This window comes from Tamandua tetradactyla, chromosome 3 (genome assembly GCF_023851605.1).
Source record: "Tamandua tetradactyla isolate mTamTet1 chromosome 3, mTamTet1.pri, whole genome shotgun sequence".
NCBI classification, from domain to species: Eukaryota; Metazoa; Chordata; class Mammalia; order Pilosa; family Myrmecophagidae; genus Tamandua; species Tamandua tetradactyla.
This window is the reverse complement of record NC_135329.1, coordinates 14,733,240-14,749,211: the sequence shown is the minus strand read 5'-3', so window position 1 is coordinate 14,749,211 and position 15,972 is coordinate 14,733,240. Positions and strand designations below refer to the sequence as shown.

Sequence of the window (15,972 nt, the reverse complement as noted above, 5' to 3'; positions counted from 1 at the left end):
TAAGAAATATCATGATGATGAATATACAACTATGTGATAAAAAAGAATGCTCATATTGTATGTTGATTGGGTTTATTAATAAATTTTTTTTTTAAAAAGTATCCTTTAAATCCTGATTTCTCAGTTACAAAATGAGGAGAAATTATGAACTGTTCTACTCAAAGAAGAGTTTAGAGTCATTTACTTCACAATTATAGAGAATTAACTAGAACTGAATAGCTATAAACAAAGTGGCAGAGGGAGGACTAAAATTAAAAGCTCCTAATTCTAAACTCCAGTGTTCTTTTAATTGTGTCTTGTATCCATCTAAATTTAAAAGAAATCTGAGGGGGAAAAAAACCATTTGAGGATGGGATTAGAAGAGAAAATATGATCAAATTAAAACATATAAGGATTTTAAAAGTATACAAAAGGAGGATGCACAAGTAGTTCAGTGGTTAGAAGGCCTGCCTTCCATGCCGGAGACCTGGGTTTGATTCCTGGACCATGCACCCTCTCCCCACCCCAAAAAAGGTATACAAAAGGAGATTATGGGAAGAAGGCAGAGTAGGAAGCTCCTGGAATCAGTCTCTCCAGCAAATAAACTATTGAACTGGTAGGAACTACTGGAATCAACTATTTTGAAACTCTGGAGTCAAGAGGAATACTGCAGAACATCTTGAGAAGAGTGAGAGGAAGAGGCTGTTAAACTACATGAAATTCCAGTGAATTTCACCCTCCTTGCAGCAACTACTACCCACCACCTACCCCCAGCCTCAGGGCACACAGCAGTGGGGTCCAGAGCCCTGGCAGCAAGTGCAGCTTGCTGGTAACAGGGATCAAAAAAATCCAGGGATGTATGGTCTGATCACTGCTTTTGATCAACAACTTCAGCTCTCTGGGGCAGCCATTGCTCCAACACCTCTCAGGCAAAAGCAGCAAAAAAGACTTTAAGACGCTACTTTTCTGCAAAACTACAGAAAACAGTTAAAGGGTTGTAGTAACTGGGTAAGTGCCATATCAAGAAACCACAGAACCACAGCTTTAAAAGAAGTTAGGAGATTTAAAATTGGGATTAAAAATCTGCTCACTGGAGAGGACTGTGGCCTCCTCCTCTCCCAGCCATGGTACGAGCTCAAACATTGATATCCGTGTATTCTGAAAAGGGGGAATCATCTGGCAAAAATGTTGCTGTGCCTGCTGTATTCAAGGCTCCCATTAGACTGAATATTGTGAACTTTGTTCACACCAACTTGCACAAAAAGAACAGAAAGCCCTATGCTGTCAGTGAGTTACTAGGTCATCAAACCAGTGCTGAGTCCTGGGTCACTGGCAGAGCTGTGGCTCAAATTCTCAGAGTTCAAAATGCTGGGACTGATGGATCTGGCCAGGGTGCTTTTGAAAAAATATGTCGTGGAGGCCGCATGTTTGCACCAACCAAAACATGGCGTCAATAGCACTGAAGAATAAACACAACACAGAAACAATATGCCATCTGCTCTGCCATGGCTGCTTCAGCCTTACCAGTACCGGTCATCTCTAAAGGTCATCGTATTGAGGAAGTTCCTGAACGTCATTTGTTGGTTAAAGATAAAGCAGAAGTCTACAAGAAGAATAAGGAGGCTGTTTTGCTCCGTAAGAAACTTAAGGCCTGGAATGATACCAGAAAAATCTACGCTTCTCAGCAAATGAGAGCTGGCAAGAGCAAAATGAGAAACTGGTGTCACATACAGTGCAGGGGTCCATGTATCATCTATAATGAGGACAACGGTATTATCAAGGCCTTCAGAAATATCCCTGGAATTACTCTGCTTAATGTAAGCAAGCTGAACATTTCGGAACTTGCTCCTGGTGGGCATGTGGGACGTTTCTGCATTTGGACTAAAGTGCTTTCCACAAGCTGGATGACCTGTATGGCACTTGGCGTAAAGATGCCTCCCTCAAGAGTGACTACAACCTTCCCATGCACAATGATGAATACAGGCCTTAACAGAATCCTGAAAAGCCCGGAGATCCAGAAAGCCCTCCAAGCACCACGCAAGAAGACTTGTCACGGAGTCCTAAAGAAGAATCCACTGAAAAACCTGAGAACCAAGTTAAAACTAAACCCAAATGCAAAGACTATGCACCAAAATACTCTTCTTTGTCTGGCCAGTAAGCACAAGCTCAGGGTGGATAAAGCTGCAGCAGCACCACAGACCAAGCAGATGAGAAGGGGGTTCCAGGTAAGACGCCACAGACAAAGCAGATGAGAAGGGGCTCCAGGTAAGACGCCACAGACAAAGCAGATGAGAAGGGGCTCCAGGTAAGACGCCACAGACAAAGCAGATGAGAAGGGGCTCCAGGTAAGACGCCACAGACAAAGCAGATGAGAAGGGGCTCCAGGTAAGACGCCACAGACAAAGCAGATGAGAAGGGGCTCCAGGTAAGACGCCACAGACAAAGCAGATGAGAAGGGGCTCCAGGTAAGACGCCTGCAGTGGGGAGGAAAGGGAAGAAGGTCGGTGTAAGAAGTCGCAGGAGCAGAGCCCTTTGGGAAGGAAGGCTGCAGCCGCCAAGAAGCCAGCAGAAAAGAAACTGACCACAGAAGAAAAGAAGCCTGCTGTCTAAACTGCTTATTCCATAAAACTCAAAATCATTTTGGACACATTATTTTGAAGAAAGACCAGATTCAGATAAAAAAAATCTGCTCATTGTTGTCTATATGTTATTAGAAATATAATAATAATAATAATAATATCCATCGGACTGTACAACACAAACATAACATAAACTATGTTACGTTAATAGTTCAATTATAATAATATTCTTCATCAATTGTAACAAAGGTACCCCACTAACACATGGCTTTACAATGGAGAATGGTTATATAGGAACTCTGTATTTTCTGCATGATTTTTCTATAAACCTACAACTTCTGTAGTAAAAAAAATAGATATTTTTTAAACCTGCAAAGAAAAAGGCAGTAGGAGGGCAGTGCAATGGTGGAGCAGTGGTAGAATTCTCAGTTGCCATGCTGGAGACCCAGGTTCGATTCCCAGAGACTACCCATGCCAAAAAAGAAAAAAGTGGGGAAAAAACTCAGTAAGAGAAAAACTCCTGGCACTCCTGCTGGCTCCTCCGGTACCACCTCCCCAAGACACTGTGCAGGCAGTGTGTCCTCCCACTGAAGGACAGTGGCCCTGTTCTGGTGGGTGCAGAGAAACCCCTATGCCTTCAAGTGAACATTTCTATACCCTTGCTTTAATTGGGACATTTTCACAGCCTTAGAACTGTAAATTTGCAACTTAATAAATTCCCACTTTTAAAAGCCAAAAAAAGAAAAAGAAACCATACAGAAATACTGCAGTTGAAAACCACAATAACTGAAATGAAAATTTCCCTAGAGGTTTTCAAAAGCAGATTGGAGCTGATAAGAAAAAGAATCCGTGAACTTGAAGATAAGAAAATTGAAATGAGTCAGGCTAAGGAGCAAAAACTTTTAAAGAGTGAACATAGTCTAACAGACCAGTGGACACCATCAAGTGTGCAAATATACACATTACGGAAGTCCCAGAAGGAAAAGAAATTGAGATAGAGATTATGGGGACCTAGGGACCAAGCCATTCCCAAAGTCTTACTTGAAAGCACACAGCTGCTTGCATAACCTGGATCAGTTAGTGTTTAAGCCAACCTCCCTACAGAAGGCAGAATGTGCAGAGGGTCAATGCATGTAGGAGAGCAACCCTCCCCTGCATAGGATGTTAATCTGTACTGCGTATCCTTCCTGAAGTCCTTGCGATAGTGTCATGTTTACTGTTATCTACAAAGCAATCTATAATCCTTCCCCTGTGCACACAAACTATAATCAATCCCACCCTTGTGTCACGAGACCCCTCTGCTTTACACATGTTCTCATACTCGATGGAATGTCTCTATCTTGGGCCCCTGTAACTGGCCCTGTTGATTCCTGCCTAACTGCAGAGTGCTTTCACCTGAGCTCTGAATTGACTGCCTTCAGAGCAGCGTGATTCCCTGATTAGCTTCCTTCTTTACTCCTGTAAGTAAATTCCTATAATAAAGTTCAATTCATACCTAGCACTTTCTTTGGTCTCTCAGCTGGAAAGGCCCCTGTGGGCCAGGACAGAGGTAGAAGGAATTCTCAAAGAAATCATGGTGAAAACTTCCCAGACTTAACAGAAGACAAAAATATGCACACCGAAGAATCCCAAACAGGACAAACTTGAAGAGAGAAATACCCGGACACACAGAATTCAGATTGGCAAAAGCCAAAGATAAGGCAGATATCTGAAAGCTGCAAGAGAAAAGGAATATGTTATACACAAGGGAGTTCCAACAAGATTAATGGAGTTCCAACAAGATTAAGTGTCAGTTCTTCATCAGAAACCTTGGAGGAAAGAAGGCAGAGATGAAATATTTAAAGTACTTAAAAGAACTACCAACCAAGAATTTTATATCCAGTGAAACTGTCTGCTATTGAAGTTAAGTCAAATTAAATATGCTGTTATGGATTTAGAATGTGAAATTTTAGCCCCATGATAACCACAAAAATACATATATGAAAAATAAATCCAGAAAGAAATAAGAAAGAGACTCAAAATGGCACAATACAAAAAAAAAGCTAATAAAAGCAGGCATTAATAAAACTTAAGGGGTAAAAAAATAAAAGACTTACAAAGACAATGCAACAATGGCAAAAGAAATTATCTGTAGCTACTTTAAATGTAAACAGATTAACTTTCCAATCAAAAGGCAAAGATGTGCAGAAGGATAAAAAAGCATGACCCAATTATATGCTGCGTACAAGAGATTTATCTTAAATTCAAAGACAGAAGTAAGTTGAAAGTGAAAAAATGGGGAAAACAGACCATGCAAATTGTAAACAAAAGGAAACTGGGGTAGCTATACTAATATCAGATAAAAATTGTTTCTAGGTTCAAAGAAGATCATTATATATATATTAAGGGGTCAATTCAACAAGAAGACATAGCAATGACACATATCCACCTAACAGCAAGCTTCAAAATATATGAAGCATATATAACAGATTTGTAGGGAAAAATGGATATATCTACACCACTTTCAATAATGAGTGGAACATCTAGACAAAAGATCATTACAGAAGCAGAAAACTTTAATAATATTATAAACCAAGTACACCTAAGAAGCATATAGGATACTTCAAGAGCAGAAGAAATGCATATTCTTCCCTAGTGCACATAGATCATTTGAGGACAGACCATATGTGAGATGACAAAATAAGTCTCAAATTCAAAAATACACAAGTAATACAATGTATTTTCTCCAACCACAATGAAATGAAGCGCTGCTAAAAGAAATCAAAGAAGACCTAAATAAATTGAATGCCATTCTGATACAGACTGTACAACGGGACTGGATATAAAAACTCAGAAATGGACAGCACAATACTACCCAATTGTAATGCAATTATGTTAAAACACTGAATGAAGCTGCATGTGAGGTATAGGTTTTTTGTTTTTGTTTTTTTTGTTTTTTTTTCTTTCTATTATTGTTTTAATTCTTATTCTGTTGTCTTTTTATTTCTTTTTCTAAATCGATGCAAATGTACTAAGAAATGATGAATATGCAACTATGTGATGTTATTAAGAATTACTGATTGTACATGTAGATTGGAATGATTTCTAATTGTTTTGTTAATTCTTTTTTTAATTAATAAAAAAAAAAAAATTGAATGCCATTCTGTGTTTATGGATTGATAGATCAAATATTGTAAAGATGTCAATTTTACCCAAAGTGACTTACACAGTCCCAATCAAAATCCTAACAGCCTTCTTTCCAGAAATGGCAGTCAATCATCAGATCTATACGGAAAGGTAAGGGCCCAAGAACAGCCAAACCCATCTTTAAAAGAAATGTAGTTGGAGGAATCGCTTAAGCCCTATGACATTACAAAGCAATAGCAATCAAAGCAGCATGGTGCTGTCACAAGGATAGACAAAAAGACCAATGGAATCAAACTGAAAGCTCAGAATCAGATCCTCAAGTCTATGTTCATCTGGTATTTGACAATGGTGCCAAGTTCACTCAGTTGAGAAAAAAAGTCCCTTCAATAAATGGTGCTGGGAAAACTGGACATCCACACACAAATGAAGAGGACGTTTCCCTCATAAAATTAACTGAAAATATATCAAGACCTAAACATAAGAATCAGTACTATAAAACTGCTAGAAGAAAATCTAGGGAAGCTCTTCAGGATGCTGTATTAGGTAGTGGTATCTTAGACTTTATACTAGAAGCCATGAACAGCAAAAGAAAAATTAGATAAATAGGACATCAAAATTAAAAACTTTTGTGCATCAAAGGACTTCATCATGAAAGTAAAAAGACAACCTACTTAATGGGAGAAAATATTTGTAAACCATGTATATGATAAGAGTTTTAATATCCAGAATATATAATGAAGTCCTACAACTATCAAAAAGACAAACAACCTAATTAAAAAGTGGACAAAAGACCTGAATAAATATTTCTCAAAAAAAAGATATACAAATGGCCAATAAGTACATGAAAAAAGATGCTCAGCATCATTAGCCACTAGAGAAATGCAAATCAAAAGTACAAAGAGATTATTTCACATCCATTAGAATGGCTACAATTCAAAAATGAAAAATGATAAGTGTTGGAGGGGATGTAGAGAAAAGAACACTCATTCACTGTTGGTGGGAATGTACAACAGTGTAGCCACTGTGGAAAACAGCTTGGATGTTCCTCAGAAACTAAAGTATAGGTTGCCATATGACCTGATTGATGGTTTGGAGCTATGTACCCCAAAATACATGTTCTTAATCTTAATCCATTCCTATGGGTGTGAACCTATTGTAATAGGTCCTTTTGATGAGGTTACTTCAGTTAAGGTGTGGCCCAATTCCATCAGGATGCACCTTAATCCTATTTTTGCAGTCCTTTACAAGTGGAATGAAATTCAGACACAGAGACTGAAAGCCATGGGAAGCAATAAGCTGACAGAGTTTAAAATTTTCTAATTATCAGAGACTGAATGAAGTTAAAACTACTGTCACCATCACCAGTCAGTTAAGGGTTAGAAATCTATGTAATCACCATCCTATTCTGGCCCCCAGAATTCTATTTAACAGGCTATTTAATTCTGTCACATTTCAAGCTAACCATTTTATCTTAAAAACCAAGATACTAAGGTGCATTATGCTGCTTTATTAGAATAGTGTCCAAAAGGCATCAGTGCCATATGGTGGAGTACTAATCATTGGATGATCTTTCTCACTGAACCAATTACTACTGAAAATAACAGTGTTTAAAAAAAAAGTAAAATTTAAATATATAAATATTTCTCAAGAGAATAACTTACCTGTTCTGAATAGGGCCTTGGGGCTTCTCTCCGTTCCCTAGTTAATCTCCAAGGAGTGATAATTTCATAAGAGGAAAGATGTAAGTTCTGCTGAAAGCCTACAGAAAAGGAAATAACAAATATGATAAAAAAGTGAAAATTGAAAAACTGTATGGTACAAAAATATAATGGAAATCAAAAGTTGAATATTCAAATCATCTAACATACCCAAATTTAAAAAAGACATATATATATGTACGTATAGATATAGATACAGTTTTACACAAAATTTTTTTAATTTTAAAAAATTTTTTATTGTACACAACAAACAAACATACAAACCTTCTTGACATACAAACACTCTACACATGGTGTAGAATCAGTGCCTCACAATAACATCACATAGATGTGCATCCATCACCATCATTTTTTTGAACATTTGCTTCTCTCCAGCAAAATAAATAAAAAAGAAAACACTCATACGTACCATACCCCTGACCCCTCCCTCTCACTGACCCACTAGTATTTCCATCCACACAATTTATTTTAACCTTTGTTCTCCCTATTAATTTTTTTATCCATATTGTTTACTCATCTGTCCACACAACAGAAAAAAGAAGCATCAGACACAAGGTTTTCACAATCACACAGTCACACTGCAAAAACTATATCATTATACAATCATCTTCAAGGAACATGGTTACTGGAACACAACTCTACAGTTTCAGGTACTTCCCTCCAGCCTCTCCAATATACCATAAACTAAAAAGGTGCTATCTATTTAATGCGTAAGAATAACCTCTTGACTCTCTTTGAAATCTCTCAGCCATTGACACTTTATTTTGTCTCATTTCTCTCTTCCCCCCTTTGGTCAAGGAGGTTTTCTCAATAAAGTTTTGGAGTGATTTTCAAAGTAGCAACAGATACCTAATATACCAGGTGCCTTTGATAAAGAGGAGTGATCAGAGATTAGGTTACAGGACTCCCAGCTCCTGCCATCTCCTGGTTCTGCCATCCCTTAGGAGTCTTGGAGTTCTCTGGAGAACTCCTGCATCTGGCTAGAAGTTAGAAGGACAGAGAGTGAGGCAGGCTGTGAGGGAGCGTGGTTTTTAAGGGCCATCTGTAGTAACGGAAATAAAAAGTAGTGACAGATGGGATAAGCAAGTGGCCTAAAGATGACTGGAAAGTAGGGTAGTTGGAAGGGAGAAGGGAATAAAGGCTGGTAGAAAAGATCCTCTGGCATGAGAGCCCAGAGTGTAGCCCAGTGTGCCTGGAGCCTGGAGAGTGAGCCTGAGAGTGGCAGAAATGAGTGTGAAGAGGTGAGCCAAGCCAGACGACAGGGGGTCTTTATATAACCTCTTAATGGGGTTCATATAGGGGTCAGTGGGAAGACCTGGAAAGGGTTATCCAGGAATTAGTTGAGCAAATGTGCACTGGAAAATACCATCCTGTCTGCAGGAGAAAGATGGCCTGGAGGGAGGGGAGAACCTACGGGAGCACGAAGAGTTGTCAGGAAGCCCAAGAAGCCTCCCCAGAAACATAGGGCAGCCTGCTCTCTTACTGGGCAGGATGGATGGACACGTGGAGAGCGGGGTCGGCCCGGATGTGGTACTCGATTGGATGTGGGGGACAGGAAGGAGCTGGGGGGGGGCACAGGTTTCTGCCTGGAAGGTAAAAATTACTCTCTAAATCAGGAATCCTGGAGGCAGCACTTTTAGGGGTGGCATGTTGAGTTTACTTTTTCAAATTATGAAGCATTTGATGGGTATAAAATAATAAATATCAAATACCCATAAGTCATGGAGTGAAATTAGAAAATAAACACCCAATTTGAGAATAGCAACATCATCAAGTTTCCCTAATTGCTGTTTCTCATCACATCTCCCTGCCCCACCCCCACCTCTAGATACCACTATCCCATACATTTATTATTTGCAAACTCATTCTCTTGCTTCTATGTTGTACATAACACAAGTGGATATTTTATTATAAACGTGCTTATAAAAATGGTCCAGTTATGAATGCAAAGGATTTGCTTTTTCAGAACAAAGCTGGCTGTTTTGAATAAAGCTCCCAATCTCTAGATGCCATCTCAACAACGAGCTCAAAATACTTTCTGCCCAGGCATTCCCTGTGCTTAGCTGTGCTACGTGCATTATGCTGTATGTCCCTGGGTGCAGAAACATGCACTGTCTGCATTCACTGAGATGATGTATATTTTCTCCGCTCTTTTTTTCTTTTTTAATTTCTAAATTTTTTTTAAAATACCAAAAAACACCAAATGCAAACATTCTGAACTTTTGATCATTCCGTCCTACATATATAATCAGTAATTCATAATATCATCACATAGTTGCATATTCATCACCACGATCATTTCTTCGAACATTTGCATCTATTCAGAAAAAGAAATCAAAAGACAACAAAAAAAATTCATACATACCATACCCCCTATCCCTCCCTTTCACTGATCACTAGCATTTCAGTCTAAATTTATTTTAACATTTGTTCCCCATTATTCATCTTTTTTTATTTTTATTAATTTTTAAATTATTAAAAAATATATTACAAGAAAGAAACACAAACATTCTTAATATATGATCATTCCGTTCTACATATATAATCAGTAATTCATAATATCATCACATAGTTGCATATTCATCATCATGATCATTTCTCAGAACATTTGCATCAATTCAGAAAAAGAAATAAAAAGACAACAGAAAAATAAAACAAAAACAGAAAAAAAAATTATACATACCATACCCCTTGCCCCTCCCTTTCATTGATCACTAGCATTTCAAACTAAATTTATTTCAACATTTGTTCCCCCTATTATTTATTTTTATTCCATATGTTCCTCTCATCTGTTGACAAGGTAGATAAAAGGAGCCTCAAACACAAGGTTTTCACAACCACACAGTCACACTGTGAAAGCTATATCATTATACAATCATCATCAAGAAACCTGGCTACTGGAACACAGCTCTACATTTTCAGATAGTTCCCTCCAGCCTCTCCATTACATCTTGGATAACAAGGTGATATCTACTTAATACGTAAGAATAACCTCCAAGATAACCTCTCAACTCTGTTTGGAATCTCACAGCCATTGACACTTTGTCTCATTTCACTCTTTCCCCTTTTGGTCGAGGTTTTCTCAATCTCTTGATGCTGGGTCTAAGCTCATTCTAAAGTATTTCTCAATCCCTTGATGCTGAGTCTCAACTCATTCCAGGATTTCTGTCCCACGTTGCCAGGATGGTCCACACCCCTGGGAGTCAGGTTCCATGTAGACAGGGGGAGGGTGGTGAGTTTGCTTGTTGTGTTGGCTGGAGAAAGAGGCCACATCTGAGCAACAAAAGAGGTTCTCTTGGGGGTGACTCTTAGGCCTATTTTTAAGTAGGCTTGACCTATCCTTTGTGGGGTTAAGTTTCATATGAACAAACCCTAAGACTGGGGGCTCAGCCTATAGCTTTGGTTGTCCACACTGCTTGTGAGAATATCAAGGGTTCAACTTGGGGAGGCTGAAGTTTCCCCCATTCTCACCATTTCCTGAAGGGGACTTTGAAAGTACTTTTCCACTCACTGATTAAATCTGTCTGGGATTCATCAGGGCATCACTCTGGACAAATCAACAAAATCTCATGCCCTACCCAAGGCTCTATCTACTTACGTTGTTCAACAATCTACATAAGTTATATCAGGAAATAAACTAGTTAAAATATAAATTTTGTACCAAATAAACCTTTATTGCTTTAGTCTCACACATAAGTTGAAATTTTAAAATATTAATTACCATCTATTTTCAGCACCCTGCAGTAATGACATTCCTTTGTTCTTCCTCATGCAAAATCATTTTTTAAATATGTATATTTAGTCACTATCATTATACACTCTAGGCATTTCTACATTATACCATCTCAGTCTTTATCGTCTATTTTTCTTTCTGACTTCATTTATGCCCCCAGCCCTCCTCCCTCTATCATTCTCACATTCAGCTTCATTCAGTGCTTTAACATAACTGTATTACAGTTAGGTAGTATTGGGCTGTCCATTTCTGAGTTTTTATATTCAATCTTGTTGCACAATCTGTACCCCTTCAGCTCCAATTACCCAATATCTTACCCTATTTCTATCTCCTGATGGTCTCTGTTACCAACGAAATATTCCAAATTTATTCACTAATGTCAGTTCATATCAGTGAGACCACACAATATTTGTCCTTTTGTTTTTGGTTAATCTCACTCAGCATAATGTCCTTACGGTCCATCCATGTTGTTACACACTTCATAACTTTATTCTGTCTTACAGCTGCATGATTATCCATCATATGTATATGCCACAGTTTGTTTAGCCACCCATCCATTGATGGACATTTTGGCTGCTTCCATCTCTAGGTAATTGTAAATAATGCTGCTATAAACATTGGTGTGCAAATGTCCGTTTGTGTCCTTGCCCTCATGTTCTTTGAGTAGAGAGAGCATATAAATGGGTCCTGTTTTTTATTTCATTCTGCCAGTCTATGTGTTTTGATTGGGGAGTTTAATCCATTAACATTTAGTGTTATGACTGCATAGGTAGTACTTTCTTCTACCACTTTGCCTTTTGGATTTTAGATGTCATATCTAATTTTCCTTCTTTTTACCTTTACTCAGTCTTCCTTTCTACACTCTTCTCCACTCGTCTCTCGTCTGTCTTTTCATATCTGTCTCTAGTGCTCCTTTTAGTATTTCTTGCAGAGTTAGTCTCTTGATCACAAATTCCCTCAGTGTTGTTTTGTCTGAAAATGTTTTAATTTCTCCCTCATTTTTTTTGTCAAAAAGGATCAAATATTTTATTCATCTATACATACCATCTATACATACCATATATATATGTATACATATCGTATATATACATACCATATATAGAAGAACAAGAAAATTTTAAAAATATGGAACACTTCATGAATTTGCGTGTCATCCTTGCGCAGGGGCCATGCTAATCTTCTCTGTATTGTTCCAATTTTAGTATATGTGCTGCCCAAGTGAGCACTCTCCCTCATTTTTGAAGGACAATTTTGCTGGATATAGAATTCTTGGTTGGCGGTTTTACTCTTTTAATAATTTAAATATACCATCCCACTATCTTCTCACTTCCATGGTTTCTGCTGAGAAATCTACACATAGTCTTATTGGGCTTCCCTTGTATGTGATGGATTGCTTTTCTCTTGCTGCTTTCAAGATCCTCTTTCTCTTTGACCTCTGACATTCTGATTAGTAAATGTCTTGGAGTATGTATATGTGGAGCTATTCTCTTTGGGGTACACTGCACTTCTTCGATTTGTAATTTTAAGTCTTTCATAAGAGTTGGGAAATTTTCAGTGATAATTTCCTCCATTAGTTTTTCTCCTCCTTTTCCCTTCTCGTCTCCTTCTGGGACACCCACAGCACGTATATTCGCACACTTCATATTGTCCTTCAATTCCCTGAGTCCCTGATCATACTTTTCCATTTTTTTCCCTATAGTTTCTGTTTCTTGTCAAATTTCAGATATTCCATTCTCCAGTTCACTAATCCTATGTGCTGTCTCTCGAAATCTACCATTATAGGTTTCCATTGTTTTTTTCATCTCTTCTACTGTGCCTTTCATTCCCATAAGTTCTGTGATTTGTTTTTTCAGACATTCAATTTCTTCTTTTTGTTCCTTCCTTGCCTTCTTTATATTCTCCCTCAATTCATTGATTTGGTTTTTGATGAGGTTTTCCATGTCTGTTCGTATATTCTGAATTAATTGTTTCAGCTCCTGTATCTCAGCTGAATTGTTGGTTTGTTCCTTTGACTGGGCCATATCTTCAATTTTCCTAGTATGATTTGTTATTTTTTGCTGGCATCTAGGCATTTAATTACCTTAATTAGTTTATTCTGGAGATTGCTTTCACTTCTTTTACCTAGGGTTTTTTTGCTGGATGAATTTGTTCTCTATCTGTTCTTTGACATTCAGTTCAGCTTTTTCTGGACCTCTAGCTTAGGTTTTGTTTAATAGAGGAGAATTTTTCAGTTCTTGTTTTCTTGTTTCTTGCCCTGCTTGTATGGTGCCTTCCCCCCCCCCCCCCCCCACCCTTAGGAGAGTCTACTTAGATATTATAGACCCCAGTCAGATTTTTCCAGACCAAACTAGCCTTTTGTCAAGAGGAAAGAGTCACCTGCTTCGGTTTTCCGAAGGTTGAAAGACTTTCCTGTGAAGTCTCTGGACTCTGTTTTTCTTATCCTGCCCAGTATGTGGTGCTTGTCTGCCTGCAGGTCCCACCAGTGTAAGATGATGCGGTACCTTTAACTTTGGCAGACTCTCCCTGCTGGGGGCATGGTGAAGACAGAGGAGAGGTTGTAGGCTGGTTTTAATGGCTTCAAATTACCAAACCCTGGTGTCTGAACTCCTTGAGGGAGGGATTCCATCTGAGTTGGGCTTCACCCCTCCCCTGGGGAAGTACAGACTCCAGACAAGCCCTCAGATGAGCTTGTTTCTGCCTATGCCTGGGGCAGTTGCAGCCTGAGAAGCCCTGCCATTATACCACTATATCCAAAGGTAATCAAGTCTTTGTAGAAACACAGCCACAAAAACCTCTGTTTCCTTTTTTTTTTTTTTTCTTTTTCCATCAGCCTTGCCCCCTTGGCACCGGGGCAAAAATGAGTGACTGCCGCTTTGACCAGGTTCACCTGAGCTGGGGGCCTATTTTTAGTAGTCAGAATTTGTTAATTAATTTCACAATTGGTGTTTGGTTGGGCTCAGCCCCTGCTGCTGGTAAAGTCTCTTTCCTTTCCCCTCTGGCAAGCAGCCTGTGGGGGAGGGGCGCCAGCCACCACGGCTTGGGGAATTCATGGTTCTGGGGGGGGGTTCTCAGCCAGTCCAGCTGGTCCAGATTGGGGTACACTGTGTGTCCGGTCACTGATGTGGCCCCAGGAGCTGTTCTGTACTGTTTCTGGTTATTTAGTAGCTGTTCTGGAGGACGAACTAAAACACACACATTGCTAAGCCGCCATCTTGGCCAGGAAGTCTGGTCGATTCCGTACACAAATTTTTGAATGAAAATAGCAATGTACTAAATACATATGAGAAAAGAAAATGTAATATTTCTTAAAAGAGGATGTAAGCCTTGATCCAAGCAGATTTTCTGCTATATATAGTAATCATTTTCAAGCCATTTTTTAGCTATAAACTCTAACTTTTTTTCTCAAAATAAATCTTAAGGTATAAACAAAAGAACAGAAGCACTGCTTTGATGGAAAGACATGAGGGAGCACCATGCTCTCATGTTCCACTTCCTACTCTCACCCAGCAAGAACAAAATCTCCTGAGATGATACTGGCATACTTACTAAATGGACAAAGACAGTAAGAGGAAAAAGTTACTTCTGATGCCTGATGGGTTAACTCTAATAAATACACACGCAAAACAATGTAACAACTGTCTCAAAATGACTGCCATTACTCCATCATAAAAACAAAAACTTTAGATAATATGCATTAACAGGAAAGAATTAAAAATGGCCTTTCAGACTTACTCCCAATTTCACTCTGATTTAGTTTACCACTAGTGTAGGTTTAAAAATTTCTATGATAAACATTTTTTTAAAGACCTTACCTATAAGGATCAGGATGGGGGGGAGAGGGAGATTTTTGCTTTTGACTTTATACCTCACTGTATTTATAGTATTTATAAAATACTACAACTACATCATCTGTCATATATATGATACCATAAAATATGTCATAAATAAACACAAAGTTCATAAATAAAGATATCAAACCGCTTAAAGTGGCTATGATGATAGAATAGAATCAAGGAGTAATGACATAAGGACTTGGATTTTTTATTTCCTACACTTTTGGATTTCTGCATTGTTGGAATTTTTTACAGTAAGTATGGATTCTGCAATGCTTCTATTACATTTAAAATTAAAAGGGGGGTGGAGTGCTGCTTCAATAAAACCTAATTTTAAATACCAAGTAGCATCTCTCCCAAAAGTCGCTTCCCTTTCATCATTCATATTAAACTGGTATCTAGACTTCCAGGATACTTTATCTGGTCTCTCTACTCCTACATCCTTCTTCCCTTCAGATCCAACCTAAAAATTCATTACTCATTACTTGCCTTACTCCCCTCAGATTTCTCAAATACAAATTAAGTAATTACATCTAACTTTTCCCAAGATAACATGATACATATAGAAATGTCCATCCCCTTGTCCCCTTTTGGATTAAAAAGATACAATGCAAACTGTAAAACAAGTTATGTCATACTAAGAGTTCTCAAAGTCTTCACCCATTATATCTTAATAATTATATACAACATAGTATATCGTCTAAATGCAGCTTCAAGTTATTGCATAAAATCACCAAAAATGGATTCCAATTCAAAAGCAACTTGGGCTGATCCAAGTCATATTTATGACATTCAGTAGGGTCTTGTTTTACATACAAAGAAATCAGGTATTAGCCATTGAATTTGAAAAAACTAAAGGAAGAGAGAGAATTCAGATTTTTTAAAATTATTTCTATGATTGTGTTTACTTATTGCTACTAGAGTGTTTATTTGCCTTATTTTTGAAAAACTGTGTGATAGCTATGTTTACATAAGAAATACTTGCTAATTAATGAGGTTCACAC

The 15,972-nt window shown here is 38.1% G+C and overlaps 1 protein-coding gene, 1 non-coding gene and 1 pseudogene across 3 annotated transcripts in view; 1 reads left to right on the top strand and 2 right to left on the bottom strand.

The window, feature by feature from the left end:
* ADAM9 (ADAM metallopeptidase domain 9) overlaps positions 1 to 15,972 on the bottom strand; it is a 188,742-nt gene that overhangs the window by 149,366 nt on the left and 23,404 nt on the right. For both annotated transcript variants that reach the window (XM_077152534.1, XM_077152535.1), the window contains exon 2: positions 7,346 to 7,443. In XM_077152534.1, coding sequence (XP_077008649.1) covers positions 7,346 to 7,443 — 98 coding nt within the window. The remainder of the gene's footprint in view (positions 1 to 7,345; positions 7,444 to 15,972) is intronic.
* On the top strand, positions 1,104 to 2,618 carry LOC143677049 (large ribosomal subunit protein uL4-like; annotated as a pseudogene).
* On the bottom strand, positions 12,255 to 12,361 carry LOC143678354 (U6 spliceosomal RNA). The gene has a single exon (XR_013173168.1). It is a non-coding gene; the product is annotated as a U6 spliceosomal RNA (small nuclear RNA).